This window comes from Synchiropus splendidus, chromosome 7 (assembly GCF_027744825.2).
Source record: "Synchiropus splendidus isolate RoL2022-P1 chromosome 7, RoL_Sspl_1.0, whole genome shotgun sequence".
Taxonomy (NCBI): domain Eukaryota; kingdom Metazoa; phylum Chordata; class Actinopteri; order Syngnathiformes; family Callionymidae; genus Synchiropus; species Synchiropus splendidus.
Genome location: NC_071340.1, coordinates 19,010,678 through 19,032,829, shown reverse-complemented (window position 1 = coordinate 19,032,829; position 22,152 = coordinate 19,010,678). Strand labels below are relative to the sequence as shown.

At 43.2% G+C, this 22,152-nt stretch overlaps 3 protein-coding genes across 3 annotated transcripts; 2 read left to right on the top strand and 1 right to left on the bottom strand.

Annotated features, from left to right (window-relative positions):
* Positions 1-126: 126 nt before the first annotated feature.
* Positions 127-2,460, bottom strand: c7h9orf78 (chromosome 7 C9orf78 homolog). Its single transcript, XM_053870279.1, has 9 exons — positions 2,300-2,460; positions 2,092-2,151; positions 1,967-2,018; positions 1,821-1,891; positions 1,637-1,714; positions 1,259-1,456; positions 1,047-1,183; positions 548-652; positions 127-476 (listed from the first exon to the last, which is right to left on the bottom strand). The coding sequence occupies exons 1-9, from the start codon at positions 2,374-2,376 to the stop codon at positions 376-378; spliced, it is 879 nt and encodes a 292-aa protein (XP_053726254.1). The 5' UTR covers positions 2,377-2,460; the 3' UTR covers positions 127-375.
* On the top strand, positions 2,413-6,271 carry nfu1 (NFU1 iron-sulfur cluster scaffold homolog (S. cerevisiae)). The gene is made up of 8 exons (XM_053870280.1): positions 2,413-2,572; positions 4,309-4,409; positions 4,505-4,640; positions 5,271-5,337; positions 5,404-5,521; positions 5,595-5,658; positions 5,728-5,902; positions 6,011-6,271. The coding sequence occupies exons 1-8, from the start codon at positions 2,514-2,516 to the stop codon at positions 6,044-6,046; spliced, it is 756 nt and encodes a 251-aa protein (XP_053726255.1). The 5' UTR covers positions 2,413-2,513; the 3' UTR covers positions 6,047-6,271.
* A 362-nt stretch (positions 6,272-6,633) lies between these two features.
* On the top strand, positions 6,634-21,730 carry gfpt1 (glutamine--fructose-6-phosphate transaminase 1). The gene is made up of 19 exons (XM_053871606.1): positions 6,634-6,721; positions 9,312-9,419; positions 10,001-10,108; positions 10,197-10,322; positions 10,460-10,518; positions 11,543-11,674; positions 11,753-11,814; positions 11,985-12,064; positions 12,150-12,258; positions 13,001-13,164; positions 14,325-14,420; positions 14,730-14,827; positions 14,939-15,059; positions 15,307-15,464; positions 17,582-17,696; positions 17,865-17,992; positions 18,921-19,088; positions 19,281-19,442; positions 20,507-21,730. Exons 1-19 carry the CDS (start codon positions 6,715-6,717, stop codon positions 20,549-20,551), a joined length of 2,046 nt encoding a protein of 681 aa, XP_053727581.1. The 5' UTR covers positions 6,634-6,714; the 3' UTR covers positions 20,552-21,730.
* Positions 21,731-22,152: the final 422 nt, after the last annotated feature.

The window sequence follows — 22,152 nt, the reverse complement described above, 5'->3', positions numbered from 1 at the left end:
ATAATTATTGAGACAAAATAAAGTCATTCAATTATAATATCCTAAACAAAGGCAACAACAAGTTGCTCTTTGACAAGTTCTCCCACACGTCCATCACACTGCGACACTGATGATCAACACACAAGCTCGAGTTTCCATTTTTAATTAAAAGTGAAGAACTTTCTTCGAAAATAAATCCTGGTTTTTGCATTGTTTCCACATCACTAACACCATTTACCTTAATTCACATGAAGATATTCTAGAAAGAAAATGGAAAAAAACATATTTACAAGTGACAAAATTCATTCTCCATCTTTAAGGTTTCAGGGATGGATTTGATAAGAACCAGTCCATGGTGAGCTGTAATACATGAATGCATGAGCGAAACTACGTTGCTTAATAACGTCGATTCATCTTCTTGAACTTTTCATAGTGGTAGTCGTCCGTCGCCTTCTCGTTGTTGGGCCGCTTGCGGAAATTGGGGGGCGTCGGTGGAGCTGGGTGACAGGGATGGATGTTTTATTTCTGTCACTATGACACCATGCCACCTTGTGGAATCGACGCTTACCTTCAACACCTGGCTTCTCCGTGTCGCCCACTCGCAGCGGCCTGGCTTTGGGCTCCTCTCTGTGTCTCTGATGCCTCTGTGGTGCGTTTGCATCCTCGTGGTAAACTGGAAAAAAAGAGATTTTTAACACTCACACTTACAGCTGGAAAAAAAAAACAATTCCTTTGCATCAACTACAAGTCCCATATTAGTCAATCCATCTTGAGTATTTGATGGTGCTCAAGAATGTACGATGAGGAGGATTTTCTCAGACGTACTTTACTCTGCTACTGATCTATTTGATCTAACAAAAAGCTTGTTACCACTGTCACTTCCTAAAAACATAAGGAAGGAAGTTTCAACTTGAGTTCAAAATATTTATTTTGAAAACAGGTTAACCGGTATGAAAGAAACCACGACTCAGGATGTGGCAACACTGGCACTGATGCAGGACATGTTGAATATCAGTGGGGCACATGCAAGTCTAACCAGTATCTGAACAATAAAGACATGGACTCACAGCGGTTGTGTTGAACGTAGTTGACAGCGATGTTTGTGGGTACGAACGACGTGCCGTTGTCCTTCTTCTTGTTCCTCTGCTCTGCCAGAAGCTTAGCTTTGGCCTCCTCTGTCTGGATGATGTTCTTAATCTTTGCGCTGGGAGGAAAGAGGAGTAACACAAGATAAATATTCAGTGCCTCTCCATCGTCTCTTGCAGAGTTCTTGACTCACTCGATGCCCAGATCCACCTCGGGGATCCCACTCAGCATCTGATTGGACAACATCTCCTCCGTCTTCTTGGCTGAATTCACTCGAATGTTCTCCGGAAGCTCGTACAGATGATCTTCAGCATCCTTCACCTTCACTTTTTGCTCCTCGGCTTCTACAAGGCCTTTCTTCCTTTTCAGCTCCGTTTCAATGTATTTCATCCTAAATTGAGCAATTTAGAGCGTTTTATCCTCAAGATGTAATGTATACGGATTTGGTCAAAGCACTTTCATTCTTTAACCAACTACGGTTTTTATAGTCCCATGAGGCCTTTTGATGACAGCAGTACTGCTTGTATACATTTTCCAGTACTTAGTAAAAGCGAGCATGTGTGTTACATACATGTCTGCATCCTCATCCCTTCTGTTGGTTTCAGCTGAAAAGGAGGTTCCCAGGTTCAAGTCTGTTTCTTCTTCAGTCCTGTGCGATAAACAAAAAAAGCGTAGGCATACTCACATGGAGCTACTCAATGACTAACTATTGTCATCTGTTATGACAATAGTTAGGTTATATTACTGTGACTTACATGTCCCTGTTTCTGTCCTTCACTTTCTTCATGTCTACTACACCTCCCGTCTTCAGTTTAAAAGGGTCATTCTGAAAGGAAAGGAGAGTAAGAAGAATAAAACCGCAGTTAAGCACATAATGTCAACAAACGGCGACATTTCTTACATCAATTTCCGCCTCGGGTGGTAGTTTCTCCCCAACCAGCAGGGCGGTCACACTAAAACGGTAAGACAAAGTTTTCAACATGAACGATCAACCGATTATTAGGATGATCCAGCGTGAAATTTTACCTGACTCCCTTCTGTCTCTGGCGCATACTCTGTATTTCTTTCAGCTCGTCCACTTTAGATCTAAATTCAATACAATACAAATTAAAAACAAAGTAAGTGTATGCGATGCCACTTATTAGCATCAAAATTGTCAACATTAGCTCCGTTTGCTACGATGCGACAACACCGACGTGTGCGTTCGGGTATACATGAATCGACACGTTTTCACCTGACTTCTTCTGCGGTTTCATCGTCCTCTTCGTCGGATGAGTTACGTCTCTTTCTAAAACTTTTGTTTGATGGCATCTCTGCAGACTATTCGCGTGTTTTCGCAGTATTCGAGCGGACACTGGCTTTGGCGGTAGGGGAACACATTAATGTGCGCACAATAACAGTGCGTCACTTCCGCCTGCATCCGCTTGCTTTAGGTAACCAAAACAATCATGGCGGCGAGCAGGAGACTCGTTGGGTTGCTCAAAATTTCAACGAGACTTTCTCGTCCGTAAGTGTCATTTTTTTGTGACAGCATCTGATAAACAGCAACAGTAAGTGCTGCGGTTTTGCAGGGCAACGTTTTAAAGTTTTCATTTCTGTCTGTTTATAGCGTGCGCGTAGATGACGCAGTGAGTTAGCGGTCAGCAAATGACTGAACTTCAGTGTGGAAGTTACTCAGAAATGAATCGAATGTTGGGTACATTCAGTTAAGTACATGTTTTTTGGCGATAAAATACAGTCATGCAATGTGAGTGCTCCAACCGAAGCATCGCATTTAACAGGACGTGGTTAGTTGTTGCCATACACATGCACTGAGATGCCATGTGATGTAGTATTAGTTTAATTTTAAAAAAATGTACAACGTGTTTTACCTAATCATAATCATATATCATACTTAGCAGACATTACAAGATATCTACACTCTAGTGATGTTGCTTAGTGCTTGTTTGTTTTGTACTCATTTTTGCTGTAAAGTGGCTTAAAAAACTTCCTTTTAAACTATGAAATGTATAATTTAATTTTCATACATTATTGCTTTCATAATTGTTACAATACAATATGCTCCTATAATTGTGACTTTATATCATTGTTTTAAACGTAAACATAAATCCATTGTTGTCAATAAAAAATAAAATTGTTCCCAGTAAAAACAGAGACATTTACTTTCTTTTGTATGTGGTCCTCAGAAATCAGTTTAAATAAATGTGGTGGTTTTTATCCTGAGTCCACTTTTTACACTTTTTTCTTGTTGAACTGTTGATTTGCAATTGTCATGAGTCTGTTCTGTGCCAGGCTTTTTGCAATTGCTACTACAGTGCTACCTCAGTTTTCGAACATCTTAGACTTCGAACAGATCAGAGTTTGAACAAAGATTTTGAGATTTCTTTGCTTTGGATTTCGAACGAAAATCCAGAACTCGAACCCCCCGAAAAAAAGCCGGAAAAGACATAACGTGCGCGGACCGATCAGCTGACTCACAACGCGCTTTGTTATTGTGTGTAATGCAGTTGTGTCCCGTTAGCTGCATTTACTGGCTGTTTTTTTTCTTCATGTTGAGGTGTAAAACCTTTCCTGTCTCCGCACTGGACCGTGGTAGAGTGTCACAGGGGAGGTGCTCGCTCTCTACACCTCTGAGGCTGGAGTGCACACTCCAGGGTTTGATGTCCTGTTGTGGGCTGGAGCTGGGACAGGGATGAGGCGAGTCTGGGACAGAGCGTTACTTGGTTTATGACTTTGTCACAGCCAAACTGCACAGAAGCGCACATTCAGAGCTGGACATGCACCGGGCACCTCTTCACTTCTGGAGAGACGTCACTCACTCGGCAACCCCTCCCACATGCAGCGGCCACACACATAGAGGAAAAATCAATTCAGATTTCGAACAAATCGCTTCTCGAACAGTGGTCTGGAAAGGATTGTGGTCAAGAACCGAGGTACCACTGTATTTGCTTAGTACCGGTAATCATTCTTTTTGTTTGTGTCCCATTATATTAAAGAAAAAAAGCCTTAAATACTACTTATTAGTGAAGGTGCATCTTTGTGCCAGGGGGGATTTGAGCCTGGAACTTTCAGCAACAGCATAGGACACAAATAAACGAAAAGAAAAATTAGATTTGTCCATGTGTTCCAATATGAGTATAGAGTATTATCAAATACAGGTTACTAGTTTATGGTTGTTGGAATGCAATGACTCATGAATTTACGCCGGTTAAGCTTAATATTTTCACCCATGTTCTGTCTCAGTCTAGCTGTTGGTGGTTATCAGAGTTCTGGGATTCACTCTCTGTCACGCAACACTGGAGTTTACGGCAGATATCCTCAACCTCCCCTCTGGGTGGTCCCAGGTCTGTATGTCTGCTTTGTCTGTGTGGTTCTTTAGGTGAGATCACCATGTAGTGACCTTCAAAACAGTCCCATGTTCTCATTTGTCTTCTCTCAGAGAGGACCATGTTTGTGCAGACGCAGGACACGCCGAACCCAAACAGCTTGAAGTTTTTGCCTGGTCGGCCTGTCATGGAGTCTGGGACCATGAATTTCGAAGGCCCTCGTGATGCATACTGTTCACCACTAGCCAGGTACACAGCGCCTTTAGCTTAGAATGTGAAGTAGCACAATTTACAGTTTTTTCCTATTTACCTAATTGGAAGTAATAAAAAAAAAACTAAAAAAACGACCTGAAATTTAGCAACAAATGAACAGGAATTGTCACCAGACTGCTAGAGAAGTACAATATGTTTGGAAAGAATTAGGTAGATTCTCACAAGTGGATACATTTAAGATGCTTCATTTTAACTACAGAAATATGCTGACAGCCACTGCTGTGGTCACCTGCTTTCTCTTTTCCCTTCCAAAGTGTTACTACTCACCTTTATTCTCCCAATCCAAAGATAATAATTGCAGCAGTTTGGTTCACTCTGTGTTCCTGGAGGAGCTCATTGCTGACCCCTGTGCTCCATCATGCCAACATGACCAGAACCACCCGCTGCAATCATTTACTGCAGCAGAGCTAGTACGTCACCTTCACTGAAGATGTTGTCATCAATGGGCTCCATTAATTCCTTCAGTGCTAAAATCTTGGAGATTAGAAATACTACCACAACTAGTACTTGTTAATTACTTGAACAACTGCTTGGAATTGTATATTTGTGGGTAGAATTCCGGCAATAATTTGAACCAGAGGACTTTTATTTTCCTTGTGTTTTCAGGCAGCTCTTCAGGATTGATGGCATCAAAAGTGTGTTTTTCGGTCCGGACTTCATCACAATAACCAAGGTAAAAAGAGGTTCATGTCAGTTGGCTCCGGAAAATGAGACGAGCTTCTTCCTTTCAACTGTTTAGTCGGATGAGAACATGGAGTGGAGGGTCATCAAGCCAGATGTGTTCGCAGCCATCATGGACTTTTTCACCTCAGGGCTCCCTGTTGTCAATGAGGAGTGTGCACCCAGCGCCGACACAGGTAACTTCACGTCTCACATCTCAAGAGACAGAAAAGTTATGGCCGCTGCTGATGGGTTCCTGACTTATTTCAGCCCCATCAGAGGATGATGATGAAGTGGTGGCCATGATCAAAGAGCTGCTGGACACCAGAATACGGTAGCTACCACGGTTACAATGACGATACCTGCCTCTGATCAAAGCCTGAAACCTTTCATCCTCGCTCAGACCAACAGTGCAGGAGGATGGCGGCGATGTTATGTATCGCGGCTTCGAAGACGGCGTGGTGAAGCTGAAGCTGCAGGGGTCATGCACCAGTTGCCCCAGTTCCATTGTTACACTGAAGAGTGGAATCCAAAACATGCTGCAGTTTTACGTCCCCGAGGTCGAATCGGTCGAGCAGGTTTGTGTTCACGCCAGATGACGTACTCACTCACTGGTGAAGAAAGGAAAATATTTAAATGTCACTTGTCTTTTCAAATGAGCGCAAATATTTCTTTTTCCCCTTCAGGTGAAAGACGATGAAGAAGAGGCTGCTCAAGTGTGAGACATTTCAGCAAGCAAACAAGCACTTCAGCAGAGAAATGAACATGAAATCAGCCTGTTATCCACGTTACGCCGACAGTGTTTCCTATTTGTGGGGCAGAAGCAGTGATTTGTCAAACCGTTGTTCCACTGAAGTGGCACTTCTCTTTCCTACAGTAGTTGTACAAGCCGCTTAACCGACGTCATGTGGGTTAAAAACGCACACCGTAAATAGAAATAAAGATGACTCAATTTAATATATCTGTAAATGGCTTCTTTACTTGCTACTCTCACTACTGGACGCCCAATAAACCAATGTGTGTGTGTGTGTGTTGACTGATAAAATAAAGAGTGCCCCGGCGGTAAAGACGGTCGCCGCTGTAACAACCGCTGTAACAACAGCAGGCACAGATGACTATGCCAACCTTCAGGTGGCAGACATCAGGGACCCAGTCCCGCCGCGGTGTTGACCTTAGGTGTGCCCGCGCGCTGTTCTAGATCCGGATCCTGCTGCCTGCCACGTCAGAGCTCGCTGCGTCACGGAAGAGCGCGTGGACGTTCCAGCCGCTGCAGTGTTCGACCAATCGCTGCGCGCCAGAAGTGAGAGGCGGGGCCAAGAGACCCGGAAAGTGCCGAGGCTTTCCTGACGGGCTTTCAGTGAAGCTGTAACCTGGCAGCCCGAGCGCAGACATGTGCGGTGAGTGCGGCACCATTTCTACCTTTGCTACGCGGTACAGGCACGAACATTGGGAGGAGTAAACTTAACTGGCTCCCTGCTCAGCAACACATTCAGGAATACATTGGCCCATCATTTTTCAGGGTGGCTAGCCCGAGTTAGCAAACACGGGCTGCTGAGATGATGCTTTGGTCGCCTTCATCCGTTTTCTTAAAACTACGAATTTTTCGTACGTTTCCTGTCACATTTTTACATTTGCATGTGACGAAATGATCATTTGTCTAACGTTCTGCAGATTCCCATAAGATGTAAAGTCATTTACGAGAGCGAGTAAAACTATATATATATAATATGTTAGTAATCTGTATACATACACTAACAAACACGTTTGTTAGTGATGTGTTTCCATAGGTTGGTGGTTCTGTTAAAATATCACCAATTAAACTGCACACAGGGAATTTGAAGTTTTCATTTGTTGGGTGTCACAAAAGTACCCTGAAATACGACCTCCAATTTTTGTATGTTGGTTTCTTTTTTAGATGGTCTTGTTTTCTTAATGTGTTGCTGATCAATCGTCTTGAGTCAGTTATTCAATGCAGTATTCAGAAAACCTATATATGTGCACCAATTTTCTATGCTTGATTTGGACCCCATGATTCTCCGTGTGCTGTCAGTCTTATCAGCTGAGGATATGTCACCTCACTAATGCTCCCCACGGACTGACAGCAGCCTCATCTGTCTCCCATCATTGTCATCCCAGTTTCTCACACCACCAGCTCGACCCGATTGTGTGGTATCCTTAACAAAACAGAGGGCTGACTATTCATGTCCCGTTTTACAGTTCACTGTTTTGACTTGTTAAGTGAAGATTTAAATTATGCTATTTTCAGGGTTCATAAAAATATTACCGGTGTCATATCTTTCAATTAATTTCATTTAACACAACCATTCCATCTCGACACTCAATGCCTGCAAAGTGTTGTGTACTGTACAACAAAAGGCTTGAATGTGGTATGTGGTCCAGGTATTAGTCAAAGACATACCTGGGAATCCTGTTTCTTTGACTGTTATCTGGACCAGTTGTCATATTTAAACCTTGTGTTGCTTGATGATCCAGATCACCAGGCTTTCTGACAAACATTGTGAATATATTATATACGTCAAACACCTTCTTTTTGTTCCAATCAGGTTTACACATTTAGGGAATTTATCTATTTGTGTTTTGAGTTGTCTATCTGGCATCATAGGAACTTTCATTTCATTTATATCCAGACATATAGGTAGGCAAGGCTTTGTCCGGTTTCTTAAACCAGATATATAGATATATACTACTTTTCTTTTGCTTCTCCAGAACAGAGGTGGCTTGTACAACTTTTTTTTCCCTCTCAAAGCCACAGCTATTTCTCCAGGCCTCGCTTGCATCAATGGCTTCTCTGTTAAACAGAGCTGGAAACAGGTTTTGCATCTGCGTGTAGATGTGTGTGACACCCTTTTTGAATTTTGGGTGGATGATATTCAACCGTCGGCTAAAGTGTCCGTGCGTTAAATCCCATCCCATGATGTTACAGTTAGTTTTTATTTCTGGGAGAGCAGAGGATGCCTTTACTTTACCCAGGGCGAGTAATATCCGGTTGCTTGAAGAAAGTATCATGATACAATCTATTGTTACTGAGAACGCTTTACTGCCCAAAGGAAAAACTAGATAATCTCATGTAAAACACATTTGACTCACACTTCCTGATGTATCAGTTCACCGCAGCAAAAGGACCAAAATTAGCTGAAACCCTCAGCTCACATATAAAACATGAAATGAAACTGTCCTTTCACTTTTTCAGTAACCGACTATTACCAACTATTCAAATGGCAGTAACATTTTTCCCCATTTTTTTTTTATAATCAAATTCGATTTCAATGCATTTATGTTTCCATTTCTTAGCTTAGGTTATCAAGATGAATCCACTCACTTAATCTCTGTCACGATGTGATCAGTAGTTAAAGAAAACCTGTAAGTCACTGTCTTTGGCGATGACGTACAGTAAATATGCTACATTATCGTACCCTGCTCCAATCACTATAAATGGGGAGTGATCCGGGGAGGAGAGTGTTTAGACTACTGGGGTTCTGAGAGAGAAGATCTTTTTCTTCTGTCGATTATGCAGTATTTTATTGAAGGAAAGTTACTATAGTGCTCTGAAATTTAATGTAAATTTAAAATGCCCTGAACTTTAATAACGGGGTGTAAGAAAATATGGATATGCTCAAATATTGTGATACATAATTGTGCAATATTGTATCGATATTTTTGCAGAAATATCACACTTTTTAAATAATATTTTATTAGAAGAACATCATCATACGATGCAGACATACTTTCACATATATTTTCTTTTTTTTTTATCAACCAAAACAAAATTCTTTGCTCCATTCCTTACCTCTTCCTATCTTCAACAAATAAACATCTATCGAAATATGTGAGTCAGACATAAAGCAATAATAACATTGACAGAAATACGAGTGAGAGAAGAATACAAAAACAAATGAAACAGAATGTACAACAGCAAAAAAAAAGTCACTGACATGGAATATTAAATATTACTTTTTGTGCCCACAGGAATCTTTGCCTATCTGAATTACCATGTGCCAAGGACTCGACGTGAGATCCTGGAGATCCTTCTCAAAGGCCTGCGACGTCTGGAGTACCGAGGATATGACTCTGCAGGTGGAGATCAGCTCTTATCATTCATGTGCTCTGCTTTGTTTATCTCACCCATTTGCCACACCAGTGTTGTCTACACGATAGTGGACAGACACCACAACGGATGCAAACCAGAAAGGAAAACCAGTGGATTTCAGTGTTACGTTGCTCTGCTGTGTCGCTTAAAAATAGCTGTGCCATCATGCTGATGAGACGACATCCAGCAGAACAAGAGCAGAGAAGCTTGAAGGAGCAGCCATGGGGATACGTTTTTGCAAATTGAAATATGTATCAATGTGTTCTGGAGCAGCAGGAACGATGATTAGTACTTTTTTGGCAGAAGTTTCTGGCAGGAAATCGCTCCAATTTTAACATCAATAGGGATTAAGTGCTGTTTTTGAGTGGCCTGAAAAATGAGCCAGTAGCTGCCCTTGCCTCTGAAAATCATGGATACCTTCATATTAGGTTGGTCTGCAGAGACTAGTAAGACTCACCCGCTGGGGTGGATTACACCTTTATTACCTACTCATGATACAGACTGATAGGAATATTGACCAGTTTTCTGAAAGTAGCTGTTGATGTGACGTGGTTCTGGCTTGCATCAGGTGTGGGAATCGATGGTGGCAACAGCAAAGAGTGGGAGCTGAATTCCAAGTCCATTCATCTGATCAAGCAGCGTGGAAAAGTAAAGGTCCTGGATGAAGAAATCCACAGTAAGTTCTTCTATCATTTGGTCCGGGTGATATTCGGGTGAAGTTATTCCAGAGCCTGACACCTTGTTGTTGAATGGTGGTTTAACAGAGCAGCAGGATATGGACCTTGATGTGGAGTTTGACGTTCACTTGGGCATCGCTCACACGCGCTGGGCCACTCACGGTGTGCCAAGTCCGGTCAACAGTCACCCGCATCGCTCTGACAAGACCAATGGTCAGTAGCTTGTTTAATTAACATATGAAGAAATGTTCTGTTCGCTTGACCTTGAGTGACTTCAGTTTTTGTGTCATTCCTTAATTCTGGTGTTAAAAGATTCTAGGCTTATGTGTTTTCACCTTTCATGTCTGCAGAGTTCATCGTCATTCACAATGGCATCATCACCAACTACAAAGATCTGCAGAAATTCTTGGTGAGGCAATGTTCTGTTGTTTCTATTGTTGTTACAGCTTCAAATGTGAAACCGCAAAAAGGTCTTTACTGCTGTTGCATGACAGTAATTGGGCTTCATAACACAATATATCCGTCAGAGTTATATTGGCAAATAATTAATCAGTCATTAATGAAGTATTTTGTGATGGGCTGTATTGAATATGAGGCGTTTGCAATGGTGTTTCATCATCTTCATCTTCTTTTGGTGCGAGACAAAGGTCACATGTTGGCACTTCTGGCCTGCACCATCCAAGATATGGAGATCTGGGAAGCTCTAGGTGGGAGTCAGGTTGGCGGGTGGGCACCAATACATCCATGTGTTCACCGACGTGACAGGCTGGTTTGGGACTTGTGGGTATGGGGAGACACACCTCAGCATAAAAGGAGATGCCTCGAGATGGTCACAGTTGAAAAATGTTATTCGCCACCTCGCCGCTCATGCCACAATGGTGGAATTTATGAACAGGCTGGGAGGCGTGAGGTCACTGCATTTGCTTCGAGTGGTGGCCTCCACTCCCATCTAGGCAGATGTGAAGCTTCTGCCCCTGCAGGGTCATCACATCCCCAGCTCCTTGAATGTGAGTGCAAACCAGATGATCTGTCACCTGCAGCAGAGTGAGGTCTGGTGGGGCGGGTTTTCCTCTTTGTGAAGTTTCTGTGTCTCAGCCAAGAGGGAACTCATCCCTTTATAAACCATTATCAAGGTTCTGTTAGAGGCCCAGGTAACTATGTGCAAAATGCATGTAAGTAAGCAATAAGCGACTCACATGACCTGGCGGGATGATTCATCTTATCTAAAATGGATTTCAAAGTGATTTATGAGCTTGTAAAATCAACACTGTTGAGTGTAGTGGAAATGGGTTGATAGGTTAAGAGTTGAAACTCAATTGATGAATGAAACCTCCACCCGTTACGTGTGACTTGGGTTTGTGGGCTCCTGAAGTCGGCTTTGTGTTATGAGGAGTCTTTCTCATAGCCGGTGTTTTTCTCCTCTTTCTCCACAGCAAAGCAAAGGTTATGAATTTGAGTCGGAGACTGACACCGAGTCCATTGCCAAGTTGGTGAAGTATATGTATGACAACCGTGAGGCCGATATCAGCTTTGCCACCCTGGTGGAAAGAGTGACCCAGCAGCTGGTAAGCACATCCACATGTGCCCCTATTTAAATGCGCTGACCAAGTATCAGACAGCCATGCTTCTGTTTTGTATTCAAGGAAGGAGCGTTCGCTCTGGTTTTCAAGAGCGTCCATTACCCTGGAGAGGCAGTCGGCACAAGGTAAACAAAAGAATCCATTGTAATAGCTCTCAGAAGTCATTAGTGACCATAAAAGATATAATCTATTCTGTTGAGTTATCCTGTCATGCTCTTTCCTCTGCTTCATAAAAAGTGGGCGTGTCCTCTGCACCTTCCAGCGAATGTGCTTTAACCTCCTCCACTTTGTGTAGGCGAGGAAGCCCATTGCTGATCGGAGTACGGAGCGATCACAAGTTGTCCACCGATCACATCCCTGTCATGTACCGCTCCTGTAAGTGTCCCGAGCTGCTCCCAGCGGCTTCCTCCCCTGTAATCGGTTGGGCAGGAAGTAATGAATTGAACTTTGTTGTTTCCAGCCAATAAAGACAAGAAGAGCGTCACTGCTTTGCCCAGGACAGACCAGGACACGTGCCTCTTCCCTGTCGATGAGAAGGCTGTGGAGTATTACTTTGCTTCTGACGCAAGGTAGTGGCGCTGCGCCAGTCAATCATTCTCCCAGTGTTGGCTTGCTCCAATGATAGTGCTGTTGTTTGACAGTAAAACCTGGTTAAGTACACCCAGCACTTGGGTTATGATGTGGAGGTCTTTTCCATTATGTCTTCCAAAAAAGCTGAACATAACCTGGTTCATTTTGTTCAGTGGCAGGCTGCCAGTTATGCTCCACTGAGAGTCACCTTTCCATTTGTTTCTCAGATTAAGAGGTGTGTTTCAGCAACACCCACAGTCAGTGAGGACATTATGAAGCTACTAAATCAAAAACTAATATCCCCTGACTGAGGCTGGGAAATTCTCTCTGGAAAAGCTAAAGTACAGTCCAACATGAATAAGTCTGACTGACTACCTTCTGTAGAAGCTCAGTGCAACATCCACTTTTTTTTTTTTTTTAAACTGTGCATTAGATGGGTTAAAGCTTCACTGATCTTACCCCCACTAAAAGTGTCAGGTAATACATAGTTGTGAGTAGCATGGAGAGGAAAACACTAATAATGAATGTTGCTAAAATGGTTTCTATCAATGTGTCTATGGAAGCCACTTCCACTTACCAGCGAACCAACAGTATCTACATCAGTAACCAGTTGTTTAAACAATTTCAATATTTTGCCCGTGAGTCAGTGATTTTGGGTTAAGTCTGCTACAAATATGTCTACGTTCTTAAATACTAGTGTCAATCTCATGTCGTTTTTTTTCCTCCTATCCCTCGTGACAGTGCTGTGATCGAGCACACAAACAGGGTGATCTTCCTGGAGGACGATGACGTAGCTGCTGTGTCCGAAGGCCGACTCTCCATCCACAGGATCAAACGCACAGCAGGAGACTACCCGGCACGAGCCGTCCAGACCCTGCAAATGGAGCTGCAGCAGATCATGAAAGGTGATTTAAACGGCCGTTGCCTTCTGTTGCTCCCATCTTGCTTCTGGCTATATTTACAGCGCAATCCCTCATGCTCAGCCCTTTAATTCATCCTGGTTGTTATTGGTTCAAGTCGTAAAAAGAAGTCCATCTCGGTTATACTGGTCACCCTTGGGCTATTTCACGTTGCTTTATTAGGTACTAATGATGTGGCCTGTCCCCCACAGACCTGTGAACTCCCTCCAAAGGGCTCTCACCTATACAGCCTGTGGGCAAGGCTGCTGAATTCCACTCAGCACGAGTTCATTGTTCTGTTTGTCTGTACCAAGCAGAAGCCCATTTAACTCTGATACAGGACACATTTACCACACTGTAAGAACATCTGGCAGTGTATTCATTTAAAAACACCTCACACCCCGCGCAACTTTGAAACAGGTTTGCTTCATTGCTTCTTTTTAAATGGTTACATGTCCACGGTTTGGCATCTCAATAGTAATAATTTCTGATCTCAATTCATCGCAGCTTAATGGTATCAGAATATTTGCCACAAGAAGCCACATTTTTTTCAATTTGAATGAATTTGGTATATTACTGAATCAAATGATGGACCCATACATACATTTAAACAACATCAGTTTGACAATAGCACAATAAATCATGATGGTGTCTATATTCAAGGTTTTATATCTCCTTATTTAAACTAAAGCTCTTTTAATGTCTTGAAAATACTTGTATAAGAATTTCGAATACATTCAGAGTAGTGGAAACCCTGGCCATTGTGTAGAGAAAAAGTCACAAAGTCCCATAACTAATCCTCCAGCAGAGGGCAGAGCTCGCCAGCGCAGTTGTAATGAAAAATTCCATTCTAGTCCTGTCATTACTCACCCTTCCTCTTCCTCTCCTCTGGAGCCGTTCTGCTGAATAACCTAATTTATGTGACCCAAATTGCTGCCGGGGCTGTCCAAACACACAACCCACCAAGTCAAAGGGTCTGTCCTGAAGGTTAGCTTGCCCCGTGGTTGGGATTGTATCATAAAAAAGAACAATAAAAGAGTTACTCCCTGCGTCTAGGAACTTGAATGAGCCGTGATGCATTGTAAAGATAACTCCTGCTTCTCTGTTGTGTCTTATATATTAAGGCACTGTTGTTTGAAATGTGTCCCTCTGTTCTTGTGTCTCAGGAAACTACAGCTCTTTCATGCAGAAAGAAATCTTTGAGCAGCCAGAGTCCGTGGTCAACACCATGAGAGGAAGGGTCAACTTTGATGACAACACAGGTGAGAGAGAGAGACGGCCGTCTGAGTGGAGCCCGCCTGACATTAATGAAGTTCTCCTGGTGTGACACCTTGTAAACGCACTAACTCACTCCAGATGTGTTTGTTTTGACTCAGAAAGTCTCAGATATTTGAATATGTGTTGTTGGTTTTTTAAACTGTGGTCTTATGTTGGAGTGACCTCTTCTTCTTACTGTCTCTGCTGCTGCTCTGATATCATCTGGAAACGTTCCGTCACCAGTATAATATGATGAAAAACACAGAGCGCCACACATGATTTTATAATTGGTGAAAATGATTCTGGTTTTCTAGTCACCCTGGGTGGACTGAAGGACCACATCAAAGAGATCCAGAGGTGTCGCAGACTGATCCTGATTGCCTGTGGCACCAGCTACCATGCCGGGGTCGCGGTGCGTTGATACTGACTCAGCCTTTTTGTCATTTGAGTGTCTTTGACCCTACGTGAGCTGTTTACGTCTCCTATAAGAACCGTTCCTGAATCTGTCTTGCTTCTTCGACAGACTCGGCAGGTCCTGGAGGAGCTGACGGAGTTGCCCGTCATGGTGGAGCTGGCCAGCGACTTCCTGGACAGGAACACTCCAGTTTTCAGGGACGACGTCTGCTTCTTTATCAGCCAGTCAGGCAAGTCATGAGCCCCATGTGGTCGGCATCTGGTGCACTGTTTAAACGCATCAATGGAACATCCTCTGCTATACAGTTTGAGAGCAAGCAACTGACTTAAACACCTTCAGTTTGAAGTCGTCTGCTGACTTATGCCAAAGCTGTTTCATATCCCAGATATTCCCCCTCTGTTTAATAAATCATTGTCATTTATCATCCAAAGTGTTACATGGCCCAGATATTTATTCCGTGGCTGCCTCTTCATCAGGGGAGACTGCCGACAGCCTGATGGCCCTGCGTTACTGTAAGGAGAGAGGGGCTCTCACCGTGGGCATCACCAACACAGTGGGCAGCACCATCTCCAGGGAGACTGACTGCGGAGTCCACATCAATGCTGGGCCTGAGATTGGAGTAGCCAGCACCAAGGTGAGGCTGCATTTTTCAACCCGTCAGTCAGTCTTGTTCTTTTTTTTTTTTCCAAAATGTATTTATTTATCATTTCAAAATATTACCAGACACAAACTATATTACCAGTAACCAGTAAATACAATTATTTCTATAGACACAAGTGACAGATGACAACAATATTGAACACCCACCCCATTGCTTCTCATGCAAACTTCAACTTCATGCAGTGGCTTCATCATAAACAAGATTGTAGTCTTTACCAAGTCATTAGTCATTTTTTTTATATGTTGTGGTTTGTCCTTTTTCCCCCGTTCCTACTACACACAATCACACTCGTTCCAAAAATGTATTTATAATCAGAGTACTCCATCACGTGTCCCACCCACTGCCACTCGATGAAACCCAGATGAAAACTGTATCCAATGTCACACTTTTTTTTTTTTTCATAAATACTGTTTTTCCCGACTCTGCTTTGATCATTGGGGGACCCCAGGATATAGTTTGATAATCCCATCTCATTGATCCGTAATTCTCAGTTCCCTCCTTGATCCCTGAACCTGAAAGGACTTTGCAGGTTTTAGTGAGGGAAAATCTTGGAGACTCACTTACAGGGGGAGGATCAGGTCCTTGCCTGGCTTCAACAGTCATATGCTGCTCCAAGACACCAGCACACGCCTCAGAGACGCCACTGTTAACTATTTCGTTGGCCCGGCTCCACAGTCGCACTGAGGCCAGCCGGTCCGGAGCAGAACAGCCTGACTCATCACATTCATGAAGAACAAGTTCTGCACCCCAAATCCGAGTTTTCATTCTACTTTTGTTTGAGTTTCACTATCTTCATGACCACGTCTGTTTCATTACTCTCTAATTATCATTGGAATGGGCAACAGACATTGCGGTTTTGAACTTTCAACATCAAACAGATTGAATTTTATGCAACATCAAAGCTGACAAATGTGTCTAACAAAGTGCTGAGGGACTGTGATTAGTGCGTTTCTTGGAGGGAAAGAAATGAGTAGAGGGTTTACAACTGTTTTCCTGGCCAACCACTCTGGGACTTCTGGCTCCGGAGGGTCCTGTGAGAGGGCTTTGGCTTCAGATGGACCGCAATCGAATTGTTCAATTGGGCATGGCCTGTCTCCAAACATGCCATTAGGCCATGTGAGGCGGGCGATCATGGCAGAGAGCGCGTTTCAGCTGCGCTGAAATTCTCAGTGCTGACAGTTTTCAAAGTTATTCACTGATGTCAGAATATGTAGGCATGGTTTTCCAGGCTTGACGGAGCTCCATGCGACTACTGCGTGGCATAGTAAAATTCCCATCTGGTGCCGATTAACGGATGGAGACCACAGTTTTTCATGCAAGATGGCGGTTAGCATGCAAACCTAACCGAGTCTATTACAGGCTACACTTCTTTATGGATCAGGTTGGCTGTAACTAGGTTCTGTCTCAGCCTGCTCCCCATCAGCGAGGACCACCACCCCAAACAGATCCGCTTTGATTCAGCTTTAGTTCATTTCTTTCCGTCGCTCTGTCCATCGGCAAATCCACTGCAGATTCCCATCTCTAAAACATTTCCTTAATCCGATCCAAAAAGGCTCATTTTGCTCCAAACTGTATTTGTGCCCATTTTTATCCTTCGATTCAGGTTCTTCTGAATGAGACCTCAGCAGTGACATGGTCATGAAGTCAAAAAGAACGTTTCATTCACTCACTAACACGCCAAATTTGGCTTCGGCCTCTTTCCCTGCCGAGGCCCTCTGAACTCTGTCCTGCTTGGGACTTTGGTCTGTTTGGTGGCATTTTCTATCCTTTCTGTTCACATCAATGCAAATTTCAAATATTTATTTTTATTTGTACATTTCTTCTGTTCATGCATTGGATCAATATCTTGGACCAATATAGCCTCTGCTCTTGGCTTTAATAGATTACACTAAATGCTTTTTATTCATAATAAATCACTTTCATATGTTATTATGTCACGTTTCTTTTGTCTGCTTTTTTAATAGTCAATTTGAACACAGATGTTTGATTTTATATGCAGGCAAATGTAGCATAAATGATGAGTGCTGACCTCCTGTACCATTTCTGTGGAGGCTTGTCTCAGTTGTGGCTCCTCTGTCCGCCCCCCGCAGGCCTACACCAGTCAGTTCGTGGCCTTGATCATGTTTGCGCTGCTGATGTGTGACGACAGGATTTCTGTGCAACCCCGGCGACGTGAGATTATCCAGGGCCTGAGGGTCCTGCCAGGTCAGTTCCAAACGCTCCCAGCTAATACTGACTCACCACCACATGATGAGGGAAGCCTGAAGAGCTCAGAGTCCATTTGTTGCTTCAATTCAAATCTAGAACAACACCATTTGTCATTTACTTCTCCCTTTTATCAGATTTTAACCCGACTCTTCTGTGTCATGTCAGATTTGATCAAGGAGGTCCTGAATCTGGATGATGAGATCCAGAAGTTGGCGACAGAGTTGTACCAGCAGAAGAGTGTGCTGATCATGGGCCGGGGCTACCACTACGCCACCTGTCTGGAAGGAGCACTGGTCAGAATGTGCAGCTTTTTCTCTTCCAACTCAAACATTTTAGAAGTATTTCCTCCAATTTAGCTGAGGCCTGGTGGCCACCCAGGCGTGGTCAGTAGAGCAGCGAGTGTTCTGGGCAGTTTTGTAATTATAAAGATCCAGACTCCAGCTAAAATTGTTATAAACATTATCGACGTTTGAACAGGTTATTTGCTTGTGTTGGTTGTTTTACTATGTGTGTTATTGTTACGGATACATTGATACCTGTGTGCTAGTACTTGCATTTGAGTACTTACCGATACGGGGTACTTACATCATTACCCATAGTTACTTTGAGTTTTTAAAATGTTCCCATATATAGTTATTTGAACAATATTCCTCAGTGTGTTTTCCTTGTACATGGGTGACAGTCACAATTTCAGAAGTACACACACAACTTTTCATAAACTGACATCCAAAAACTGCGCACTGGTGTAAAGTGGTATCGGTTTCAGTGCCATTCTGTGAGTACAAGTACTCAAGCCCCTGGTATGGGACCGATACTGGTATTGGTATGCAGTGCATCTCTAGTTATTGTTATGATAAAAGGAGCATAGAATGTTAAAAACAAATTCATTGTTTGCAATGTTGTATGCGAAAGAAAGTTCCTGTTGGTGGTGGAAATGAGCTAAAGGCAACATTCCTTTGCAATACAATCCTGTGCTGGAGCCGTTTCTGACCTGCTTCCACATCCCTCCGAACCAAAGTCAATGTTTTCTGGCCCAATTGGATGCCTTTAGTTCAGCATGCTTCAGTTTGAGTGTGGAATCTCATTTTCAAATCACATTTTGACTGAGTTTGTGTATTTATTCTGCCCTCTGGGTGTGATATCATTTGGAGTTGGGGCTCTGAAAGGAGCGCGAATGTTTGTGTCCAAACATCACAGTTGAAGACTTTCTTTTCCCTGCAGAAAATCAAGGAGATCACGTACATGCACTCGGAAGGCATCCTGGCTGGGGAGTTGAAACATGGGCCACTGGCTCTGGTGGATAAACTCATGCCAGTCATCATGATCATCATGAGGGACCACACCTATATCAAGTGTCAGAACGCCCTTCAGCAAGTCGTCGCCCGCCAGGTACCAAGAGATGTATTCTCAAATGGATGAAGATAAATATTGGATGACAGATAATAAACGTGGGGGTTGTGGAGCATGAGTTTTGGAGTAACTCAACGGAGCGGCTGGTTCCCCATGATGTCATCTTTGGTTTTAATCGGCAACAGACCTCGGTGTGTAAGGTGTGAGGCAATGTTTTTGGTGACCCGGCAGGGCCAGCCCATCGTGATCTGCGACAAAGACGACTACGAGACCATCAAGAACTCCAGCCGCACCATCAAAGTGCCTCACTGTGTGGACTGTCTGCAAGGCATCCTGAGCGTCATCCCACTGCAGCTGCTGTCCTTCCACCTGGCTGTGCTCCGAGGATTCGACGTGAGTGTGTCAGACCTTCAGAATCGCATTTTGATACTCAAATGTTGCAAAATTTATCTATTATCGGTTACGCCGTTAATGAATTTCAGGGGCATCACATGTAAAAATTTTACACATTGAAGACATAAATAAACTAAAACTCAATGTTCAGACACACAGTGACTTTGAAGTCTCTTAAACATTGTAAACATCTGCAATGATAATGAAGTATATGAGAAATGGTTCTTATTAATTCACTTTTGAAATTCATAACTCAATCCTTTTGCTATCAGATGAACAGATATTTTATGGGCCCCTTCTATTGCTTCAATTGTGCGATAACATTTGGCAAAAACATTGCCAATAGGTCCAGATGCAACAAGTCATCCTGTGTCCAGAGTAACATCCATTGGGTTTGCAATTAAAAAATCATTTTAATTCAGACACGTTTTAACATACCCCTTCAAGAAGACAAAAAAAATGAATGCAGCGACTATGCTGAGAAACATTTCATTTGATGTGAGACATTGCAGTTTGGTGAGTCCCTTGAGACTTTGCTATGTCTGTGGAATATTTACATACTGACTGACTCCCAAACAGAGAGCACAGCATTAATGGAAGTTGAAACTTTGGTGAAAAAGCGCAGAAGTGCTGGCGCACGGAAGCGTCCGTCTACTGCTGGCGCTTTAAATGGCATGTTTAATTTGAAGGCACTTCCCTGTGCAGCATTGTCCCGCGCATGTCCTGCAGGATGTGAACTTTAAATGATCCACGGCAGACACAGCGCTGGCTGTCACATGCGATCGGCAATGACAGGTAGTGATCGGCATTCAGCGATCACGATCGGTGACCAATCGATCGGAGCATCCCTAGTAAAAAATGGTCTGCAAAAAAAAGACCCACACTTTACTGAGTCACAAACGGTTCTCACACTGAAACCTGGTTCAAACTTGCTGAATTCAAATGTAAACAATTGAGATAAGCCTCTGGTGTCCAAGCACCTTGCCTTCCTTAAGACAACACTTGAACAATATCCCCTTTCATCCTGTCATTCTTCTCTTCTGTTCTGCTGTAATTGACCGCAGGTGGACTGTCCGCGAAACCTGGCCAAATCCGTCACAGTGGAGTGAAGCTCCATAAATCATCTCAGCTGCACCTGAAGGATGTGGGTGTGCCGACACACACACACCAGCTGTGTACTGATAGTGTACCTAGAGAAGATGATGTCACCTTTCATAACCCGCCCCTTTAAAGCAATGTATATGTGACAGTAGCGTGCACCGCTGTTTAGTTCATGTAGCTCACGTCTGTGTTTTTTCAGTGCATTTGATCAGAGATGACGTTTGTCTGGCGGGAGCTGGGCTGGCACAACTCTCTCTCGCTCACTCTCTCACTCTCTCTTGGGACTGGAAAATCTGGTCGTGATCTAACCTGTGAGCAGATTTCAACGCAGTAGAGCGACTAGTCTTTGAATCGATCTCCTTCTTGTGCACTTCCGTGAGCTTCAGTCGGCGTACTTTCTGGCAGCTAATCATGTGACATGTCTTCACTGAATCCCTGTCTGTTTGTTGTAGCCAATGACTGTAAATCAGTAAACAACGCTGTGATTTGCTTGGTAGTGTGACATCATGGATCATTATGGGATGGGGCTGCCCTTTTAAACCTTTTTATCCTTTCCTCCAGACTGACTGTTTTTACGCTCTAGTTTACACAAAACTGAAGTAACTTTGTTGAGCTGAAGTGCAAACGGCGGGCGGCCACTCGCCAGCCCAACCCCTGAATTCACGCGTCACAATACTGGGACCATTTTAAAGTCATGCTTTGTTTTCTTTTCTAAAGATGATCAGGAAATGTTGGTATTTATCCCTGTTGATAACGTCCTCAACCAAAAAAAACGTCTTGTTTCATTTTTGTAAACCAAAACCATTGTATGAAACATGTGCATCCTGGCCTCAACAAGGTGTTGTAATGTGCCATCTGAAGTAACATGTGAGTAGCACTCACCAGTACGTCCCACTTCCTGTGTCCTCAATCAGTTCACGACTCGACATTTCATTCTAGAGTTACCTTTTCTCAACCATGCCTTAATTTCACGTCTTGCATGGAGTTGGGGTGCGTAGCATGACGCGACTGCTGCTTGTGATCCGGCCCAGTGAGGAGAATGGTTTCTGCTGAGGCATTGATGAAGACAATACACTGAAACATCTGCTGCTGTTTAATATCGGAACTGACACAGAATAAATGGTCGAGCAGCTTTTGTGTCTGTGATTGTTCATTTAAAAGGTCACTTTTGTCATGTGGTGAATACCCTTCTTTTCCCAGTCTTGTTTTGTCTTATGAATTGTGCCGGCATGCCTTGTTGAAGGTGTGTGCTTTGGACTGGGCGTCCAACAAACCTGGTCTTCGCCAAACCACCTGGAGACTCTGAATAAACAGTCTCGACTTTTTTTCATGGCCTGAACTTCTCCCTTTAACAGCACGGAAGGAATCCAGGTGACATCTTCCAATAGCTTTTGATCAAGAACAGATTGGACAAACAGAATGTTGACTTTGTTTCCTCTCTATTTAGTAAGTGCTACTTGATACTATAGCTATGTGCTTGTTACATGTTCACAAGCGGAACACTTTCTCCTTATATCTACACAATTGTAGTGTTTGTAAACACTACAAAGTAGAGAAGTGTGAACATAGTTTTAGATTTTACTTCCTTTTCTCGGTGTTTTGAGGGTTT

Coding starts and splice junctions, on each gene's coding strand:
- c7h9orf78 (XM_053870279.1), bottom strand. CDS start 2,376: ATGCCATCAAACAAAAGTTTTAGAAAGAGACGTAACTCATCCGACGAA. Junction 2,019..2,091: donor CAGAGACAGAAGGGAGTCAG/GTAAAATTTCAC, acceptor TTACCGTTTTAG/TGTGACCGCCCTGCTGGTTG. Junction 1,184..1,258: donor GAGGTGGATCTGGGCATCGA/GTGAGTCAAGAA, acceptor CTTTCCTCCCAG/CGCAAAGATTAAGAACATCA.
- nfu1 (XM_053870280.1), top strand. CDS start 2,514: ATGGCGGCGAGCAGGAGACTCGTTGGGTTGCTCAAAATTTCAACGAGA. Junction 2,573..4,308: donor TCAACGAGACTTTCTCGTCC/GTAAGTGTCATT, acceptor GTTCTGTCTCAG/TCTAGCTGTTGGTGGTTATC. Junction 4,641..5,270: donor TACTGTTCACCACTAGCCAG/GTACACAGCGCC, acceptor TTGTGTTTTCAG/GCAGCTCTTCAGGATTGATG.
- gfpt1 (XM_053871606.1), top strand. Junction 10,519..11,542: donor AAGATCTGCAGAAATTCTTG/GTGAGGCAATGT, acceptor CTTTCTCCACAG/CAAAGCAAAGGTTATGAATT. Junction 13,165..14,324: donor GCTGCAGCAGATCATGAAAG/GTGATTTAAACG, acceptor CTTGTGTCTCAG/GAAACTACAGCTCTTTCATG.